General features: G+C 42.3%; 1 protein-coding gene across 1 annotated transcript in view; it reads right to left on the bottom strand.

Annotated features, from left to right (window-relative positions):
• GSG1L2 (GSG1 like 2) overlaps positions 1 to 20,386 on the bottom strand; it is a 75,295-nt gene extending 54,909 nt beyond the window's left edge. Inside the window, exon 1 of the mRNA XM_082272458.1 lies at positions 19,771 to 20,386. Coding sequence (XP_082128584.1) covers positions 19,771 to 20,221 — 451 coding nt within the window. The 5' untranslated portion in view covers positions 20,222 to 20,386. The remainder of the gene's footprint in view (positions 1 to 19,770) is intronic.
• Between the last annotated feature and the right edge of the window lie 2,738 nt (positions 20,387 to 23,124).

Below are 23,124 nucleotides of genomic sequence, written 5' to 3'. Positions count from 1 at the left end.
TATTTTCTGAGCATGCCCAGTCTTGCAAATCTGCGGTCTGTCGGCCGAATTGTGTACTGACAGGCGAACAATCGTCCGTTCTGGTGTCGGCATACAAAAATTTTCATGTTTGCAAGAAAGACTTTTGTCCGCGGATTGTGCGCAGACATCTGTCGGAGGCACCATACTAACACGCGTACAATCGGCAGATCCTTCGTCCACCGACGTTTGTATGCCGACGATCGGTACGTGTGTACGGGCCTTAACCTATAGGCGATCCTATGATAAGACTTACCTATAGGTGATCCTATGATAAGACTTACCTATAGGTGATCCTATGATAAGACTTACCTATAGGTGATCCTATGATAAGACTTACCTATAGGTGATCCTATGATAAGACTTACCTATAGGTGATCCTATGATAAGACTTACCTATAGGTGCTCTAAATATCTCCTAAACAGTGTGTTCCGCACCCCTGGCAGTTCACACTTCAATTAAAAGTTAACGACACCCCCAGTTGAGATCGCATATCGCAGTGCAATCTGCAAGTTCGCACAGTATCGGATCGCACTATTGTGAACCACCATGTGATCCGATTCTACTGTGGATTAAAAAATGGGTCCTGTGCGTGTTTAGTGCGATTGCAGTGCAAATTCGAGCCATACAAATTGTATGCCTGAAGTTTGCACCGCACAGAGATCGCATGTAATTTTAGGAGCAGTGCGCTCCGAATTACATGCAATCTCTGTGATCGCACTAATGTGAACCGGCACTTCGGCCCCTTTCACACTTGTGCGATTTAAAAGTTGCACGATTTTATCGCTGCAATTTTGATGTGATTTTGACTGGGCTTGAAGCAATGTCTATGTCTTTGGACCTCAAAAACGTATTCAAATCGGGCCAAAGTAGTGCAGGGACTTCTTTGAAGTCGGTGCAACTTCAAGTCGCACAGATGTGAATGGTATTCATTGGAAATAATAGAGAACGACTTGTCATGTGATTTTGTAGTGCGAAATCGCAGGACAAGTCGCACAAGTGTGAAAGGGGCCTAAAAGGACTTAAACTATCGGGTGACGGTGATAAATCAGGCGCAAAGTATAAAAATCGCATTTTCAATCAAATCAAATTACAGTATGTGTTGCATCGTTCTTAACGATGGATCGCTTATTTGCAATCACTGGTAATCTAGATCGATCGATCAGAAATTGGTCACCTTTATAAGTTGGACCCTCGGCCGGTTTGTTCGGCGCTCTCATTACATTCGGTGTTCACAGAAGATGAAAGGCTGTGTAAGTGTGCGGAGATGTGTAACCCCTTCCTCGCCGTGACACCTTCATCCCTGCAGACGCACCGCGCGTCCTTACATGTTTCGGGCAGCGGGGGGTTAACAATCTTCTGGCTGTTATGGAAACAGGAAGGGTTGTGTTTCCTTGCAGAACGCCGACTCCGTCCAGACCGCCGGATGATGCCAAGGACCAGGATGAGGTGCAAATTACAACCGGTCACAGCAATCAAAATCGCAAACTGTCACAATGATCGAAATCGCAACCATTCACAGGGATCTAAAGCACAACTAGTCACAACAGTCGAAATCGCAACCAGTCACAAAAGATCTAAAGTGCAACCAGTCACAATGATTGAAAGAACAACGATCGAAGTTGCAACCAGTCATAGCAATTAAAATTGCAATCAGTCACAGCAAACTAAAGCACAATGATTGAAAAAGTGCAACCAGTCACAACAATCTAAATCGCAACCAGTCACAGCGAACGAAATCGCAACCAGTCACAGGGATCAAAAGCGCAACTAGTCACAGAGATTAAAATCACAACCAGTCACAGCGATCTAAATCGCAACCAATCACAGCGAACAAAATCGCAACCAGTCACAGGGATCAAAAGCGCAACTAGTCACAGAGATTAAAATCACAACCAGTCACAGCGATCGAAATCGCAACCAGTCACAATGATCGAAAGCACAACGATTGAAGTTGCAACCAGTCACAGCGATTAAAATCGCAACCAGACACAGTGTTCAAAGCACAACAATCAAAAGTGCAACCAGTCACAACGATCAAAATCACAACCAGTCACAGCAATCGAAAGCACAATGATTGAAAGTGCTATCAGTCAAAGCGCTCAAAATCGCAACCAGTCACAGCAATTGAAATCACAACCAGTCACAGCGATGAAAAGCACGATTGAAATTGCAACCAGTCAAAGCGATCGAAAGTGCAACCAGTCACAGTGATTGAAGGCACAATGATCAAAATCGCAAGCAGTCACAAGGATTGAAATTGCAACTAGTCACACAGATTAAAATTACAACCAGTCACAATGCCCAAAAGCACAACGATTGAAAGTGAAACCAGTCACAATGATTGAAAGCACAGCGATCAAAATAGCAACCAGTCACAATGATAGAAATCGCAACCAGTCACAGCAATCGAAAGCACAATGATTGAAAGTGCAACCAGTCAAAGCGATCGAAAGTGCAACCAGTCACAGTGATTGAAAGCACAACGATCGAAATCGCAAGCAGTCACAATGATTGAAATTCCAACCAGTCACAGCGATCTAAAGCACAACCATTGAAAGTGAAACCAGTCACAACGATTGAAATAGCAAACAGTCACAATGATATAAATTGCAACCAGTCCCACCGATCGAAAGTGCAATGATTGAAAGTGCTATCAGTCAAAGCGCTCAAAATCGCAACCAGTCACAGCAATTGAAATCACAACCATTCACAGCGATGAAAAGCACAATGATTGAAATTGCAACCAGTCACAGTGATTGAAGGCACAATGATCAAAATCGCAAGCAGTCACAAGGATTGAAATTGCAACTAGTCACACAGATTAAAATTACAACCAGTCACAATGCCCAAAAGCACAACGATTGAAAGTGAAACCAGTCACAATGATTGAAATCGCAACCAGTCCCAGCGATCGAAAGTGCAACCAGTCACAGCTTTCACAATCGCAACCGGTCAAAGTGTTTGAAATCCCAACCAGTCAGAGTGATGGAAAGTGCAACCAGTCACATAGATTGAAATCCCAACCAATCACAGCGATTGAAAATGCAACCAGTCACAATGATCGAAATCACAACCAGTCACAGTGATCAAAAGTGCAGCCATTGAAATCGCAACCAGTCATAGTAATTGAAAGCACAACGACTGAAAGTACAACCAGTGACATCGTTCAAAATCGCAACCAGTCAAAGTGATCGAAAGCGCAATCAGTCATAGTGATGGAAATCGTCTCAGAAGTGCTGCAGTGCTCTGCACATTTTAGAGTCTAATATATGTATTATTGTTATTATTAGTAGTATATTATTATATTAAATGTCAATATAATATTATTATTTTATTTATATATATATATATATAATAATATCATTAGTAGTAGTATAGTATTAGCATATTATTATATTATTTTCATTATATATACACTTGCTCTGATTTTCAGCAGTGGCGTACCCCCCACCCACTCATCGCACCTACGCGGCGTCTCGCTCCATATCCTCACCTCCCGGCTCTACATTATAAACTTCCACTTCTGGCGGCTTTAGGCGATTTTGCGGTTCCCGTGCACTCAGCGCGCTCCATTGTAAAATGAATAAATATTGATTTTAATTTTGGCATCAGCCGTATACAATCCTCCCCGGTGATTAAAAACCTTTTCTAAACGCCGCGTCTGCGCGGGGGTGCAGAGAAAAATTCTCCATTATAGAAGAATCAGTAAGAGCCCATCCGCCAGACATTCGCTGCCACCTGCCCTGCGGACAGACAAGGTGGGACACAGACCAGGAGGGGGCACGGATGAGCAAAATGGATTGTTTTCAATTTGCCGACATCAAAGAAAATCACGCATTTTGGCAACATTTCCAAATCTGCAGTAAATTGGAGTCTATTGGGAAATTAAGGTGGATAATAAATCTGAGCTCCGGCCTTCCCTTCGGTTTTGCTGAAACGGCGTCCTCTGATTTCATTGCACACTGTGGGCTTCTCACAATGTGCATTAGAAACTGCAGCAAGTCAGATAGAGCCACACCTCATTTCCTGGCTGGGGGACACCCCGCTTGACTGTCCCAGGCCCGCCCCTTTCATTCATTGGATTTCAGTTCTTCCAATCATGGAAGCTCATCATCACATGTGGGCGTTACTTAAGGCAGTTTAGGAATCTAAGAACGCCCACTTCTCTAGACTGACATCTATTGAGGCATTTTGATATTTGCATAACTCCTCCTACTACTGAGGGCTCTTTACAGGAGTACTAAGGACTGAGTGTACGACCCCCTACAGGCCCCTCCCACCAGCAATGATCTGCCTGCATTAAATAGAGTAGCCCAGAGACCCAGTGATGACATCACTGGGAATAAAATAATGCAAATGGTAAAGTTTTATTTAAAAAAGTCATCAGCACATTGATGAGGATAGGAAAGGAGGAAAAATATAAGCAAGGTTAAGTCTCGGTTCACACTTATGCAGTGCGGGGAACCGCATGCGATTTGGAGAGGAATCGCACCGCTTTCCTCAAATTACATGCAAGTTTTTGCAGTACGATTTGAGCCCATTCATTTTGTATCGCACCTTACCTGCTTGAAAAAAGGTGCATGAAACTTTTTTTTTTGCCCCACTGGAATCGGATCGCATGGGTGTTCACACCTATGCGATTAGATTCAGCCAATCGCACTGCGTTTTGCTAACCATTTTTTGGGGTGTAGTTAACTTAACATTGACATTGGTTCACATGAATGGAGTGTGGTTGTGATGTTTTGGGAGAAACGCACAGGAATCACTGTGCATCCCGCACTGCACTGCACCAGGACTTAGGGTTGAGTCACACTAGATGCGGATCGAATTTGCTGCAAATCCGCATTGCATCAAAATCACAACCTGTTCATGTGACTGATTGCTGAGTGTATGTAAAGTTAACGACACCCCACAATCAGTTTGCAAAACGCAGAATGTTTCGCAGAATCAGATCACCCCTGCGATCCCTCCATTGGTTTCTTCTCCCTCAGGTGGTTTCTTCTTTCTTTGGTGTTTCTTCTCCCATCAATGTTTCTTCTCCCTCCGATGTTTCGTCTTTCTTTGGTGTTTCTTCACCCCTAAAGTGGTTTCTTCTCCCTCCGGTGGCTTCCTCTCCCTCCGGTGTTTCTTCTTTCTTTGGTGTTTCTTCTCCCTCCGGTGGTTTCCTCTCCCTTTCGTTGTTTCTTCTTTCTTTGGTATTTCTTCTCCCTCCAGTGGTTTTTTTTCCCTCTCGTGGTTTCTTCCCCCTCTCGTGGTTTCTTTTCCCTCTCGTGGTTTCTTGCCCCTCTGGTGGTTTCTTCTCCCTCCGGTGTTTCTTCTCCCTCCGGTGGCTTCTTCTCCCTCCGCTGGTTTCCTCTCCCTCCGGTGTTTCTTCTTTCTTTGGTGTTTCTTCTCCCTCCGGTAATTTCCTCTCCCTCCGGTGTTTCTTCTTCCTTTGGTGTTTCTTCTCCCTCCGATGGTTTCTTTTCCCTCCGGTGGTTTCTTCACCCTCCGGTGGTTTCTTACCCCTCCGGTGGTTTCTTCACCCTCCAGTGGTTTCTTCTCCCTCCGGTGGTTTCTACTCCCTCTGGTGGTTTCTTCTCCCTCTGATGGTTTCTTCTCCCTCTGGTGGTTTCTTCTCCCTCTGGTGGTTTCTTCTCCCTCCGGTGGTTTCTTCTCCCTCCGGTGTTTCTTCTCCCTCCGGTGGTTTCCTCTCCCTCCAGTGTTTCTTCTTTCTTTGGTGTTTCTTCTCCCTCCCGTGGTTTCCTCTCCCTCCGGTGTTTCTTCTTTCTTTGGTGTTTCTTCTCCCTCTGATGGTTTCTTTTCCCTCTGGTGGTTTCTTTTCCCTCTGGTGGTTTCTTCACCCTCCGGTGGTTTCTTCTCCCTCCGGTGTTTCTTCTCCCTCCAGTGTTTCATCTCCTTTCGGTGGTTTCTTCTCCCTCCGGTGGTTTCCTCTCCCTCTGGTGTTTCTTCTTTCTTTGATGTTTCTTCTCCCTCCCGTGGTTTCCTCTCCCTCCGGTGTTTCTTCTTTCTTTGGTGTTTCTTCTCCCTCCGATGGTTTCTTTTCCCTCTGGTGGTTTCTTCAAACTCTGGTGGTTTCTTCTCCCTCCGGTGGTTTCTTCTCCCTCCGGTGGTTTCTTCTCCCTCCGGTGGTTTCTTCTCCCTCCGGTGTTTCTTCTCCCTCTGGTGTTTCTTCTCCCTCCGGTGTTTCTTCTCCCTCTGGTGTTTCATCTCCCTCCGGTGGTTTCTTCTCCCTCTGGTGGTTTCCTCTCCCTCCGGTGTTTCTTCTTTCTTTGGTGTTTCTTCTCCCTCCCGTGGTTTCCTCTCCCTCCGGTGTTTCTTCTTTCTTTGGTGTTTCTTTTCCCTCCAATGGTTTCTTCTCCCTCTGCTGTTTCTTCTCCCTCCGGTATTTCTTCTCCCTCCGGTGTTTCTTCTCCCTCCTGTGTTTCTTCTCCCTCCGGTGGTTTCTTCTCCCTCCAGGGTTTCTTCTCCCTCCGGTGTTTCTTCTCCCTCCGGTGTTTCTTCTCCCTCCGGAGTTTCTTCTCCCTCCGGTGTTTCTTCTCCCTCCGGTGTTTCTTCTCCCTCCGGTGTTTCTTTTCCCTCTGGTGGATTCTTCTCCCTCCAGTGTTTCATCTCCCTCCGGTGTTTCTTCTCCTTCCGGTGTTTCTTCTCCCTCCGGTGTTTCTTCTCCCTCTGGTGGTTTCTTCACCCTACGGTGGTTTCTTCTCCTTCCGGTGTTTCTTCTCCCTCCGGTGTTTCTTCTCCCTCTGGTGGTTTCTTCTCCCTCCGGTGGTTTCTTCTCCCTCCGGTGTTTCTTCTCCCTCTGCTGTTTCTTCTCCCTCCGGTGTTTCTTCTCCCTCTAGTGGTTTCTTCTCTCTCCTGAGTTTCTTCTCCCTCCTGAGTTTCTTCTCCCTCCGGTTTTACTTCTCACTCCGATGGTTTCTTCTCCCTCCGGTGTTTCTTTCCCTCTTCGCTCCAGCGATGTCATTGTCTTCTTCGTCCACTGCCTCCAAAAAATAAAAAACATGGTCTTCCTTCATCGCTGTCTGCCTTCGTTGTGTTGGCTCTCGCTGTCTGCGATTTTTCTATATAGCCATGGGGCGTGGCCATCTGGTGACATCACCCAGAGATCCCGCCCCTTGTGACAAATCACATGTGATGACTGTGCGATGCGAATTTAGCCATACAAACTGTACAAACTGTATGGCTGAATTTACATCGCATTCGGACCAAACTCGTGCAGGACCCTTTTTTGTCCGCACCAGAATCAGAATGCAAAAGAATAATATAAACAATAGAAAATAATAGAATAGAATAAGCAATCGAAAAGAATAAAATAGAAAGAATATAAAAATATAGCCATTTTCCGCAATTCAAATTTCGAATAGAATAGAAAAGTATAGAATAGAAAATAATAGAATAGAATGGAATAGAAAGAATATACCCATCCCAATTCAATTTTGAATAGAGTTCGATTCGAATTCAAATGCAATTCAACTGGAATTAGAAAAACTTGAATTGATTTGAATTCAAATTAAAGATACCCGAAAACGAATTAAATAAATTGATATAAATAACGAATCAAAACGAAACAATTTTTTTTGTTCTGCACGTGTCTACTTGCTTTGCGCACTGGTGTGCAGGAACAGGAAGGGGCCATCCCCAAACTGTTCCCACAAAGTTGGGAGTATGAAATTGTCTAAAATATCTTGGTATGCTGACGCCTTAAGAATTCCCTTCACTGGAACTAAGGGGCCAAACCCAACCCCTGAAAAACAACCCCACACCATAATCCCCCCTCCACCAAATGGTTTGGACCAGTGCACAAAGCAAGGTCCATAAAGACATGCATGAGTGAGTTTGGGGTGGAGGAACTTGACTGGCCTGCACCAAGTCCTGACCTCAACCTGACAGAACACCTTTGGGATGAATCAAGGCGGAGACTGCAAGCCACGCCTTCTCGTCCAACATCAGTGCCTGACTTCACAAATGCCCTTCTGGAAGAACTGTCCAACATTCCCATAGACACACTCCTAAACCTTGTGGGCAGCCTTCCCAGAAGAGTTTAAGCTGTTATAGCTGCAAAGGGTGGGCCAACTCAATATTGAACCCTGCGGACTAAGACTGGGATGTCATTAAAGTTCTTGTGTAAAGGCCGGCGTCCCAATACTTTTGGTAATATAGTGTGTATATATTCTGCAGAGCTCTGTTGCTGCATGAGACATGCTGTCCATCATCATGCATAGAGGGGAGGGGATGCGATTTGCAAGGCCATCAGACCCCGGCTGAGCATTTTTTCCTGCCCTTCAAAGTTAATTGGTCCCCGGTGGTCCCGTTGTTGTTCCATTAGAGCGAAGCTGATATGGAAAATACAATAAACACAACTCAGGTGCTGAATACGCAGCACTGCATAATAAACTCCGCCGGCTCATTGCCAACACGCAGAAAATGTTAATAAGAATCTCAGCTTACTGCGAGAATTTTTTTTTGCCACGGACGGAGCGGGTGTCATCGGAGACAAATGACATTTAGTCCGCGTTTTCCCCTAACTCCCCTCCCTGTACCCCCGGGACCTCCGTAATGAACACGGTATATCTGTGATAGACGGCTCTCCGGGGGGATCACACTTGTCTGCAGAAGATGAAATCCCCCCCTGAATGATGGAGCTGGTATGTGAAAGCGCACTACCAGCCTTTACATGGGGAGGGCAGCACTGAGATTCTCCAGGAAAGAGTTGAAGTCTTTTCTGTTGGGTCACAGAGGATGCAGCTCATCAACCTCCCGCAGATCATCAACTTCTGCTGAGCTGTGTGCGGACTGAGCCCTTATCTGAGTCAAGAAATAAGAACTGCCATCTGTTCCTTTTCCTTATCAGATTTACCACAGCTATTTATACACTGCCAGCAATTTCTGTATATTGTATATAGATACAATATTGTATTGTGTATATTGTATGCATGTATTGTATAAAGTATATTGTACATTCTCCCCAAGAGCTTACAATCTAAGGTCCCTATCTCAAGTGTGTTCACACGCATCTAGACGGCAGCCAAATAACCACATTCCTTCCTACCACCCCCTTCCTGCCCAGGCCAATTTTCAGCTTTCAGCACTGTCACACTTTTAATGACAATTGCGCGGTCATGCAACACTGTACTTATATAAAGCTTTTATAATTTTATTCACACAAATAGAGGTTTCTTTTGGTGGTATTTAATCCCTCTGGGTTTTTTTTTGTTTTTTTGTTGTTTTGCTAAACAAATTAAGTAAATAGACAGTGCTGATGAGGCGGCACTGGTGGGCCTCCATGAGACTGCACTAATGGGCACTATTGAGGTGGCACTGGTGGGCAATAATGAGACTGCACTAATGGGCAAAGATGAGGATGCACTGATGAGGCGGCACTGATAAGGGGGCACTGGTGGGCACTGATGAGGTGGACAATTTTCAGCTTTCAGCACTGTCGCACTTTTAATGACAATTGTGCGGTCATGCAACACTGTACTTATATGAAGTTTTTATCATTTTGTTCACACAAATAGAGCTTTCTTTTGGTGGTATTTAAACACCTCTGGGTTTTTTTTTTGTTTTTTTTTTGCTAAACAAATGAAAAAAGACCAAACATTTTATTTAAAAAAGTTTTTCTTCATTTCTGATATACAATTTTGTAAACAGGTCATTTTTCTCCTTCACTGATGTGCAATAAAAGGCAGCACTGATGATGCAGCATTGATAGGCACTGATAAGGCAACCCCGATCGGCACTAATAAAGTTGCACTGATAGGCACTAATAGGTTGGCACTGATGAGGCAGCACTGATAAGGGGGCACTGGTGGGCTTCCATGAGACTGCACTAATGGGCACTGATGAAGCTGAACTAATGGGCAAAGATGAGGATGCACTGGTGGGCACTAATGGGCACTGAGGCAGCACCGATGGACTGATGAAGCTGAACTAATGGGCACTGATGAGGCTGCACTGGTGGGCCTCCATGAGACTGCACTAATGGGTACTAATGAGGTGGCACTGGTGGGCAATAATGAGACTGCACTAATGGGCAGAGATGAGGATGCACTGGTGGGCACTGATGAGGCGGCACTGATGAGGCAGCACTGATAAGGGGGCACTGGTGGGCACTGATGAGGTGGCACTGGTGGGCCTCCATGAGACTGCACTAATGGGCACTGATGAGGTGGCAATGGTGGACACTGATGAGGCTGCACTGATGGGCACTGATGAAGCGGCACTGATTATGCTGCACTGATGGGCACTAAAGAGGCTGCACTGATATGTGGCACTGATGGGCACTGAAAAGGTGGCACTGATTGGCAACACTGATGGGCATTGATTGACAGCACAAATGGGCACTGATAGGCTGCACTGATGAGGTGGCACTGATTATGCTTCACTAATGGGCACTAAAGAGGCTGCACTGATGGGCACTGATTGACAGCACTAATTGGCACTGATAGGCTGCACTGATGGGCACTGATGAGGCAACACTGGTTATGCTGCACTGATGGGCACTAAAGAGGCTGCACTGATATGTGGTACTGGTGGGCACTGAAAGGTGGCACTGATTGGCAACACTGATGGGCACTGATTGGCAGCACTGATGGGCAGTGATTGATAGCACTGATTGGCATCATTGATGGGCACTGTTGGGGCTGCACTGCTAATCAGGATACTGATGATCAGTGCCCTGATTATCAGTGCAGATGTCCCCTTTCACATTAGCCAGTTACTGACTCCTCCCCTCGCGCTGTGTCAGGGTGAGGAAAGGAATGCCGATAGGCGGCTTGTGTTTACATCAGGATCAGCTGTGATTGGACACAGCTGGAGGATACAGCGATCACAGAGCACCCCGCCTGCACGCCAAAGTGGGCGGGATCATGGGAAGCCGTCATATGACGCCCTCTCAGAACTGACCGACTGCACAGGCACCTTTCCAGGGTGAAAAAAGTGCGTCAAAGGTATTTCCCTTGAACTCCAATGGACTTATTTTCATCTGTGTGCTGCATTTTGAAAAGTCCTGCATCTTATGTGCGCAAAAAGTGGACAAAAAAAACGCACCATCCATAGAAATAAATGAAGGCCCATTAAAAATGCATTAAAATGCATATTTTTCCCCACATGTCAAGGATACAGAATTGCATGCTGGGAGTCAATGATGTAATATATCCAGAAAATGCATAAAAAATGCATTAAAACGCAATCAAAATTTAGAGCAACGCAATATAAAGGCACTGCGCGTTTTTATAAACTGCCTATAGTGGTTTTACGCTCTGTAGTGTGAATACACTACACACTGGTGCAATTCCAAATGCAGTATGTGCTTTTAATGCATTTTTAATTCTTCACGTTAAAAATTGAAGGCAACGCCTATGCATTTTATATACGTTTTGCATGCGTTTTGATTGTGCTTTCATCCCTGGTCACCTGAGAAAAAACTGACGTGATAAAAAAAGCGCCAGAAGCGCACTGCAGTGAGTTTTTTAAACTTTCCCTTTATTTTAAAAGGAGGTGCATTTTTGATGTGCTTCTGAACAGGGCGCCATAGACGCAGCGTGCAGGGATTTTTAAAACGCAGGACTGTGATGTAAACAGTTACATGGGATTTAAAAGGAACTCGTTTATGCTCTTTTTTTTCACGTTGGAAAGGTGCATTTTAGCGTGACAAAAAGTACACAAGTGTGAACAGGGCCTTAATGCTCTATGAAATGCAGTTGGGGGGGTCAATCTCATTTTTAGCCCCCCCCCCCAACCTCCCCTCTTAACCACTTTAGCCCCAGAGGATTTGGCTGCTCAATGACCAGGCCCTATTTTGCGATTCGGCACTGCGTGACTTTAACGGACAATTGCGCGGTCGTGCGACACTCTACCCAAACTAAATTGAGGTCCTTTTTTTTCCCACAAACAGAGCTTTCTTTTGGTGTTATTTAATCACCTCTGCAATTTTTATTTTTTGCGCTATAAACAAAAAAAGAGCAACAATTTTGAAAAAAAATATATATTTTTAACTTTCTGCTATAAAACATTCCCAAAAAAAAAAATGTAAAAATCAAAAATTCTCATCCTTTTTGGCCAATTTATTTCTGCTATATATTTTTGGTATAAAAAAAATCGCAATGAGCGTATTTTGATTGGTTTGCGCAAAAGTTATCACGTTATAAAAGTTATAAATTAGGGGAAAGATTTATGTCATTTTTATTTATTTTTTTACTAGTAATGGCGGCGATCTGCGATTTTTACCGGGACTGAGACATTGCGGCGGACAGATCGGACCCCTAACTGACATTTTTGACACTTTTGGGGGGACCAGTGACATTACTACAGTAATCAGTGCTAAAAATATGCACTGTTACTGTAATAATGACACTGGCAGGGAAGGGGTTAACCCAGGGGTGATTAAAGGGTTAATTGTGACAGCGTGAGGAGAAAAAAACTGATCTCTGGCTGCTGTTTACATCACGTGATCAGCTGACAGCTGAACATACTCGGCTGATCACGTGGTAAGAGGCCAGGATCGGCCCCTTACTCAGATCTGTGATCAGCCGAGTCTCATGGACTAGCTGATCACAGAGCGAGCCGCACGCGCGTGCTCCGCAGGCAGCTCATGCACGGGAGGATGTACATGGATGCCCTCCCGGCAATTAAGGTCCACGCTGTAGCCGTCTTTTGGCTCTAGCGTGGACCAGAAGTGATTAAACATAACATGGAATGTTGTTTGATATACCAATGAAGGACTACAAGGTTACTCCTAAATCCCTGATGAAGGAGCGAAACGCGTCGGGATGGAGAATACCAGATCGTTTCAGTTGGTGTATTTTCAGTTGTCCATAGCATGTATATTTCATGTTTCTTGTCTTTTACTGATGATTCATAAATATCTGTTTTTATCAATTTACCTGTTATGTGTTTGAAGTGCCTAAAGTCCCACAACTGGGGAACCTCCATGTCTATATTCGTACTTAGGGATGTGGCACACTCTGGAGTCTAATCACCAAACCCCCAAATACCCCCAATGATCTCATCCAATAGAACACCTTTGGGATGTAGTAGAACCGGTGATTTGTATCATGGATGTGCAGCCGCCAAATCTGCAACTACTGCGTGATGCTTTCATGTCACTATGGACCGAAATCTCTGAGGAATATTTCCAACACCTTGTTCAATCTATGCCACGAAGAATGAAGGCAAAAGGGGGGGTCTAACCCGGTACCTAATAAAGTGCAAGGTGAGTGTATGTATTGCCTATGCTCCTCAGCTCCATCTAGTGGCCAGAATGCAGTATGAAGCCTCTGTAATCAGATGCCCCTTGATCAATAATGGACAATGTTTTACTTTTTTTAAATATGTTTACACATCTGGACATTGTTTGGAAGCAGTCTGCTAAACCCAGCCTATGGGGGGAGACTATTCCACACTTCCTGTACAGAAGCCTGAACTATATATATATATACACATGCATTTGATTCTCCATATTTCTGCTGGTGTAAGGTTATTGCAGCTATAGAAGTACCCTTGCAGCAACACAGGTGGGTGATGTTCCGTATTGTTGTTGGTAAGACAACGGCAGGCTGAGCTGCGCACACATGGATTGTGTTCTATATAATAAATGGAGTTGCTGCCTTGATAGATTTTATATCACCTGAACTGTATACACAATGACTCCACCACACTGCCTCCCCCAGGTCATTCCAGGTGTTGCGTCCTCCTCGTCCATCACCGGTCTGCCCAGATATTGCAAATCTAACTCCTAGCAGACACCAGAAATGATTTGATGTACGCTCAGCATTAGTGACCCAGGGAAGATTGATCGGCTCTTCATTCCAGTAAAGTGGATTCATTTTTTCCTTTTCCATCTAATTAAACTGAGTCGGCGAACGCCATCAGCCAACGCAGCTCGTCTCATGTCAGGTAACTAATAGCTCAACGAACGGCTGAGGATTTATCATCTTTACGTCAGGATACTCGTGTCATGGGGGGCGGGGGATGTTTTTAAATGTATCAAGGTCAGAAATAATGTTTCTCTTTATATATGAGCAGGGGGCGGCCATATTGGCCCATTATATAGTGACTGCGCTTTGCTCTTCCTCCCTTGCAGTGCAAAGCTGGTCATACACTGCAGGATGAGCGAATGCGATCTACCACAGGGGTCTCCAAACTTTTTATACAAAGGGCCAGTTTACTATCCTTCAGACTTTAGAGGGGCCGGACTCAGGGCCAATGGGAGTAGAAAATGGCACGACGTTTGATAAGAATGCTCCTTCATTGGTGTCCATGTGAAAAATAATACCTCATTATTGGTGTGGGTGGGAGGAATATTGTGGCATCATTGGTGTCAGTGGGAGCAATAGTGTCCCTTCGTTGGTGTCAGTGGGCAGAATAGTGCCCCCTCATTGGTGTCAGTGGGAGGAATAGTGTCCCTTTGTTGGTGTCAGTGGGAGGAATAGTGCCCCATTGTTGGTGTCAGTGGGCAGAATAGTGCCCCCTCATTGGTGTCAGTGGGAGGAATAGTGTTCCTTCGTTGGTATCAGTGGGAGGAATAGTGTCCCATTGTTGGTGTCAGTGGGAGGAATAGTGCCCCATCATTGGTGTCAGTGGGAGGAACAGTGCCCCATCATTGTGTCAGTGGGAGGAATAGTGTCCCATTGTTGGTGTCAGTGGGAGGAATAGTGCCCCCTCATTGGTGTCAGTGGGAGGAATAGTGCTCCATCATTGGTGTCAGTGGGAGGAATAGTGTGCCAACCGTGGTATTAGTGGGAGCAATAGTGCCCCACTCTTGGTGTCATTGGCAGGAATCATGCCCTATTGTTAATGTCAGTGGGAGGAATAGTGACCCAAGGGCCGGAAAAAGGCAAGTAAAGGGCCACATCTGGCCCCTGGGCCACAGTCTGGAGACCACTGATCTAGCAGATTCCTCCATCCACGCATAGATGGGACAACTACCCCTCCTGCTGGGCCATTGTATTCTCACAGCTGCCAATAGAGGCAGCTGCTGTTTAGACCCAAATTTTCAAGCAGGCTCCTTCGAAGTCTCCTTTGTTCTAATGCTCGACCTTCGTGGAACAGATCGAGGCTGCAGGGCCACCCAATGAGCGATTTTCAACAAGTTCACCAGAAACCAGCCAAAACTCAACTCACCAAGGTGCCTATTTAGACAATTTTTGCATAGCCATTTGTCCAGAGAATCTGCGTGTGTACCTGTTCTGTGCGAACTGAGCAAAAATGAATGTTCATTAGGCTGTTTTCTCTTCTGAACAAATGTTCTCTTTTTTTATGGGCAGTAATAAAATACTGCATTATGGCCACTAGATGGAGCTGAGGAGCATAGGTAATACATACGTCTTTGTTGCAACAATTACGCCCTCCGACTTGCAATCCAAATTGTGCTAAAGTTGCGTGGGGTTCGGGTGCCATTCATTCCTAATGGCTCCCCAAATGCAGTACAATTTAGGCGTGATTTTCCGCATTACAAAAAACCTGTGAAGCTCATCACCCAGAAAGGTGCAGGTGCTTCTTTGAGGTGCTTCCTTGAGGCGTTTAGGGTAGCCCATGTTGCCCATATCTGCCGAAATGCATTAAAAACACACAAAACGGGCAATCCTGCTACACAAACTGAGAATGGGACCGTATGGAGAAGGCTAGAGGGAATTAGCAAATACATGTAACCAAAAGCTAAATTTATTTGCTGATTTCCTCTAGTGTTCTCTATTACTGTATTACTGTTACATTGTATCTTTTGTTGCAAAGAACATATGTATTGCCTGTGCTCCTCAGCTCCATCTAGTGGTCATAATGCAGTATTTTACTACTGCCTATAATAAAAGAATATTCGTTCAAAACAGAAAACAAAAAGCCTAAAGGACATTTGTTATTGCCCAATTTGCACAGAATATAGGTACATGCAGAGTCGCTGGATGCATGGCTATGCAAATTAAATATAAACAGACCCCTAAGTGTGTGGACTAACTCCATACACCAACACCAAACACAATATACCATTTAGGTAGCTTATCCATACTTGCCAACTGTCCCGTTTTTTCCGGGACAGTCCCGGTAAATAGGAGCCTGTCCCGGGTAATTTACATTGTCCCTGGAAGCGCCCGTTAATCGGGCTGCCCATAAATGTTACGCAGAAGTAGTGCAGCTGAATGGGAGAATTATTCCAACTCTGCTACTTTTTCCTTAAGTTTTAAATTCCCTTTTTAATTTCCTGTAATTTTCTCTATATTGAGTAGACCCTATAATCTGATAATAAGTAGGCGGATATTAATTATGCGGAGAGGGTGGAGCTTCAGGGAAGTGGGTGTGGTAAGTAATTGATAGCTGTGCTGCAAAGCGTCCCTGAAATTTTTTTTCAAATGTTGGCAACTATGCTTATCCTGAAATTAGATTTATCTCAGCAGTTGCCTAGTTAATGACAGACTATTCCCACCTTTGCCCAGAGCAACTTTATAAATAGATGTATGAAAAAATTGGCAAAAAAATCAACAGTGACCTTTCAGAAATAGTCCCCATAGTGTCAGGCAGATGGTCAATTGACCTTTCTTTCAAACACCTTACCCGCACACCAGGGGGCGACAGATGGCACTAACAATTCTCCATCAAACACATAACCAGAACAATCTTATCTCTCCATCCAGGTCTGTTCCCTATGGAGAGACATCCCGCACTCTGTCCAATCTGCTCCAACCGACTGCTAAGATCTCCTTTTAGTTTTTGACACATAATGTTATAATACTTTAGCTGCTGTATGCTGGTTTCTGATTGGTTCCCTGGCACACTATTGCTCTTTGAATTACCTTAAAACAAAAATCTGTTATTTCATTTCTTCTGATTAATTTTTTTACACTTTTTTGTCTGAACAGATGGGGGCGCCGGAGGATCCTGCTTGGACTCAGCGAAAGCAAATTCCGGTGTCTGATTCTAAGCAGGATCCCATCTGCCCGGAGATGGTGTGTTCTCCTCGTGTTTTCTGAGTTTTCTCCAAAATTCATCGAGCCGGGCAACTGGCATTCACCCAAAACCAGCCGAATGTGCGTGTGTTTATCTATAACGCGGAGGGGTGTTAGAGTGTAAGCTCCTCAGGTGCAGAGACTGATGTGACTGGCTGAGTGTACAAAACTGTGGCATATGTCAGAGCTATAGAAATGTATAGTAATAATAATACAGTATGTTCATGGATTGTAAGCTCTTCTGGTGTAGAAACTGATATGAATAGATCTGTGCCTCTCTGTACAGCGACGCAGAATATGTCAGAGCTATAGACATGTATTATAATAATAATAATAATATAGTCAACAGGCTGTAGGCTCATGTGGTGCAGAGATTGAGGTGTATGTTATATTGTTCCCCGAGCTATAAAAATAATAACACTAATACAAATAATAATAATAATAATAATAATAATAATAATAATAATAATAATAATAATAATGCAATGAATAATAATATAGTATGGGTTGGGATAATGAATTGTGGCAACAAAACTGATATTATATTGTTCTCAGAGCTATATAATAATAATAATCATACAGTATAGTAATAGAATGCAAGCTTCTCTGGTGCAGAGGCTGATGTGTATGGTATATTGTTCTCTGAATAATAATAATAATAATAATAAAAAATAACAACAATATACTTTAGTTGGGATAATGAATTGTAAGCTCATGTGGCACAGAGACTGATGTGCATGTTATATTATTCTCAGCTTTATAAATATAATAATAATATAATAATAATAGTATTGGATTGTAAGCTCTTCTGCTGCAAAGGCTGATGTATAGTAATAGATTACAAGCTTCTCTGGTGCAGAGACTGATGTGTATGGTATATTGTTCTCAGCTATATAAATATAATAATAATATAATATTAATAGTATTGGATTGTAAGCTCTTCTGCTGTAAAGACTGATGTGTATGGTATATTGTTCTCCGAATAATAATAATAACAATAATAACAACATAATAGTATAGTTGGGATAATGAATTGTAAGCTCATGTGGTGAAGAGACTGATGTGCATGTTACATTGTTCTCAGCTAAATAAATATAATAATACTAGTTTTGGATTGTAAGCTCTTCTGGTGCAGAGACTGATGTGTATGGTATATTGTTCTCTGAATAATAATAATAATAATAACAACAATATAGTATAGTTGGGATAATGAATTGTAAGCTCATGTGGCGCAAAGGCTGATGTGCATTTTATATTGTTCTCAGCTATATAAATATAATAGTAATGGATTGTAAGCTCTTCTGGTGCAAAGATGGATGTGTATGTTATATTGTTCTCAGAGTAAAAGAATAATAATACAAATAATAATAATATAGTATGGGTCCAGATAATGATTTGTAAGCTAATGTGGTGCAAAGACTGATGTGCATGTTATATTGTTCTCAGCTATATAAATATAATAATAATATTTTAAAAAAAATCATACACTATGGTAACGGATTGTAAGCTCCTCCTGGTGCAGAGACTGATGTGTATGGTAAATTGTTCTCAGAGTAATAATTATATAAAAAATAATAATAATAATAATAATAATATAGTATAGTTAGGATAATGAATTGTAAGCTCATGTGGTGCAGAGGTTTATGTGCATGTTATATTGTTCTCAGCTATATACATAATAATAATATTAATCATCATACAGTATGGTGATAGATTGTAAGCTCCTCTGGTGCAGAGACTGATGTGTATGGTAAATTGTTTTTAGAATAATAATTATAAAAAAAAAATAATAACAATAATAACAATATAGTATAGTTAGGATAATGAATTGTAAGCTCATGTGGTGCAGAGGCTTATGTGCATGTTATATTGTTCTCAGCTATATACATAATAATAATAATATTAATCATCATACAGTATGGTGATAGATTGTAAGCTCCTCCTGGTGCAGAGACTGATGTGTATGGTAAATTGTTCTCAGAATAATAATTATAAAAATAATAATAATAATAATATAGTAGAGTTAGGATAATGAATTGTAAGCTCATGTGGCGCAGAGGCTTATGTGCATGTTATATTGTTCTCAGCTATATACATAATAATAATATTAATCATCATACAATATGGTGATAGATTGTAAGCTCCTCTGGTGCAGAGACTGATGTGTATGGTAAATTGTTCTCAGAATAATAATTATAAAAAAAAAAAAAAAAAATAATAATAATAATATAGTATAGTTAGGATAATGAATTGTAAGCTCATGTGGTGCAGAGGCTTATGTGCATGTTAAATTGTTCTCAGCCATATACATTTAATAATATTCATCATCATACAGTATGGTGATAGATTGTAAGCTCCTCTGGTGCATAGACTGATGTGTATGGAAAATTGTTCTCAGAAAAATATTAATAATCATAAAGTTGGGATAATGAATTGTAAGCTCATGTGGTGCAGAGCCTAAAGTGCATTTTATATTGTTTTCTAAATAATAATAATAATATAGTTGAGATAATGAATTGTAAGCTTGTGTGCACCACAGAGACTGATATGTATGTTATATTGTTCTCAGACTAATATTAATAATTATTATTATTCTATAGTATGTTTGGGATAATAAAATGTAAGCTCTTCTGGTGCAAAGACTAATGTGTGTGTGACATCGTTCTCAAAGCTATATAAATGTATAATAATAATGGATTGTAAGCTCCTGTGGTGCAGTGCTCTTTGTACAGCTCTATGGATAATGTTGGCAGTCTGTGTACCACTAACAAATTCAATCATGGTCCTCCAAGTTCTCCCGGCACTCACCGTCCCCGCTGATGTTCTCCTCGCAGGAATACCAGATCCCGGCATGGAAATGCCTTTCGATGAATTTGTCGTCCCCGGTCTCCCAGGTGTATTGGACCACGTTGCTGCCGTTGGTGTCGGAGTTGTTGAAGCGGATGCAGAAGGTCTGTTTCTCCCTGGAGCTGCCCTGGCAGAAGGGTTTGGGCACTTTGCGGATCCCCTCGCACCAGTAGCTGCTGCTGAAGGCGGTGATGGAGAAGAGAAGAGAGAGGAAATTCAGAGTCAGCGCCAGGGTGGCCCTTCTACGTCTGTCCATGGAGCTCAGCGACGTCCAGAGCCGAGCCCTGAGATCCCCAACACCAGACTGAGGATGGGAGCTGCTCCTCGCCTGGCGTCCTGCTCCATCCCCAGCGCCCAATGAGAAGTCTCTGCATTGATCTGAGCGCAGCTCCACTCTATAAGGGCTTGTCATGTGTGACAGGCTGACGAGGGGGGGAGAGGGGGGGGATGCTCGTCCGCTAAATGTCAGGATGAGAGAGAAAAGGCTTCGCTTCCAGTAGAGCGCACGCTTATTAATACGCCACGGCTTTCAAAGTCGGAGAAAAGAACAGTTCACCGATCGCCCCCCCCCCCTCCATCATCCTTCTATTCAGTAAAATCCAGAGTTTTCATTTACCAGAAAATTTTGGTAAAATTTTGGAGAAATGTTTAGGTAAAGGTAAAGGTAAAGAGAAATAAAGGTAGTTTTTGGGTAGTTTTTAAGAGGCTTTAAATGTCTCCTGAGGGTTACAGAAGCTCCTTTCATCTATCCTGGATCTGTTCTTGAGCCAAAAGATGGCCCTTCATAATCCTCATCATTTTATGTTTTATCCACATAAAAAAAAAAAAAAAAAAAATGAGCAATGAAAAAAAATTGAAAAAAATAGTCACATTCAAATACACAAGAAAAAAAAAAAAAAAAACATAGGGGGTCTATATATGAAAAATCGCATTGCAATTCGCCCAGTGAAAAAGTGCATGTACATTTGTTTTGTGTGAATGGGGCAAAATAAAGTATATATAAATATATATTTTGGCGCTACACATTATTTATATATATTCTATTTGGGTTGGTTGTACTACCTTTGTGTCTGAGCAGCCCCACAGCTGGTCGAATGTTTTTCATTGATTTTAAATGTAAAATACCACATTGGCCTCTAGATGGTGCTAAGTAACAGGAAATTCCTATAATACTGCAATAGATGGCACTAATAATCATAGGCGATTCCTATGACACCACATTTGGCCAGTAGATGGCACTAACTATCATAGGAGATTTGTATGATACTTGGCGCCATTTGGCAGCCAAATATGATAATTTTAGAAGTATCAGAGGAAATTCTCATGATACTTGCCGTATTTTTACACTAGATGGAGTTGAGTATCATACTCAATTCCTATGATACCACATTTGGCCACTAGATTGCACTAAGTGTCATAGGAAATTCCTTTAATACTTGCCATTTTTTTCAACTAGATGGCACTAAGACTCGTAGAAAATTCCTATGATACTTACCGCATTTGACCACTAGAAGACACGCAGTATCATAGGAGATTTGTATGATACTTGGCGCCATCTAGTAGCCAAATGTGATATTTTCAGATGTCTCACTAGGTGGCACTAAGTATCATAGGAAATACTTTTAATACTTGCCATATTTTTCCACTAGATGGCATTAATTGCAGAAAATGTCTGAGATTCTTACTGCATTGTGCCACTAGATGGCACTAAGTATCAGAGGAAATTACTAGATTGGACTAAGTAGAAGAATTTCCTCGATGCTTACCCTTTTTTTCCACTAGAAGGTGCTAAGCATCTTAGAAAATTCCTATGATACTTACGGCATTTGTCCACTAGATGTCACTAAGTATGATAGGAAATTCCTATGATGCTTGCCGCATTTTTCCACTAGATGCCGTTATGTATCATAGACAATCCCTATGATATCTCATTTGGCCACTAGATGGCACTAAGTATCATAGGAAATTATTTAATACTTGCCATAGTTTTCCACTAGATGGCACTAATTGCAGAAAATTTCTTAGATTCTTACCGCATTGTGCTACTAGATTGCACTAAGTATCAGAGGAAATTACTATAATACTTTCCATATTTTTCCACTAGATGGCACTAAGCATCACAGAAAAGTCCTATGATACTTACAGCATTAGGCCACAAGATGGCTCTAAGTATGATAGGAGATTTTTATGATACTTGGCGCCATCTAGTAGCCAAATGTGATCATTTCAGATGTCTCAGAGACAATTCCTATCAAAACACATTTGGCCACTAGATTGTACTAAGTATCAGAGGAAATTCCTATGATGCTTACCCTTTTTTTCCACTAGATGGTGCTAAGCATCATAGAAAATTCCTATGATACTTACGGCATTTGTCCACTAGATGTCACTAAGTATGATAGGAGATTTGTATGATACTTGGCGGCCATCTAGTAGCCAAATGTGATATTTTCGGAAGTATCAGAGGCAATTCCTGATACCACATTTGGCCACTAAGTATCATAGGAAATCATTTAAATACTTGCCATATTTTTCCACTAGATGGCACTAATTGTAGAAATTTTCTGAGATACTTACCACATTTGGCTACTAGATGGCACTAAGTATCATAGGAAATTCCTTTGATGCTTGCTGTATTTTTTCACTAGATGGCGTTAAGTACCATGGACAATTCTTATGATATCACATTTGGCCACTAGATGGCACTAATTATCATAGAAAAAGTATTTTAATACTTGCCATATTTTTCCACTAGATGGCACTAATCTCAGAACATTTCTGAGATTCTTACCGCATTGTGCCACTAGATTGCACTAAGTATCAGAGGAAATTACTGTAATACTTGCCATATTTTTCCACTAGATGGCACTAAGCATCACATAAAATTCATATGATACTTACAGCATTGGGCCACAAGATGGCTCTAAGTATGATATGAGATTTGGATGATACTTGGCGCCATCTAGTAGCCAAATGTGATATTTTCAGATGTCTCAGAGACAATTCTTATCATACCAGACTTGGCCTCTAGATTGTACTAAGTATCAGAGGAAATTCCTATGATGCTTACCCTTTTTTTTCCACTAGATGGTGCTAAGCATCATAGAAAATTCCTATGATACCATATTTGTCCACCAGATGTCACTAGATACCACATTTTATTACTAGATGGCACTAAGTATCAAAGGAAATTCCTGTGATACTTGCTGTATTTGCACTAAATATAATAAGAAATGTGTATGATGCTAAGCGCCATCTAGTAGCCAATTGTGGTATTTGCTTTTAAAATCAATGAAAAACATTCAACCAGCACAG

This window comes from Pelophylax lessonae, assembly GCF_965119305.1.
Source record: "Pelophylax lessonae genome assembly, chromosome: 11".
Taxonomy (NCBI): domain Eukaryota; kingdom Metazoa; phylum Chordata; class Amphibia; order Anura; family Ranidae; genus Pelophylax; species Pelophylax lessonae.
Note: the sequence above shows the minus strand (reverse complement) of the source record. Positions and strands in the feature narration are given on the sequence as shown.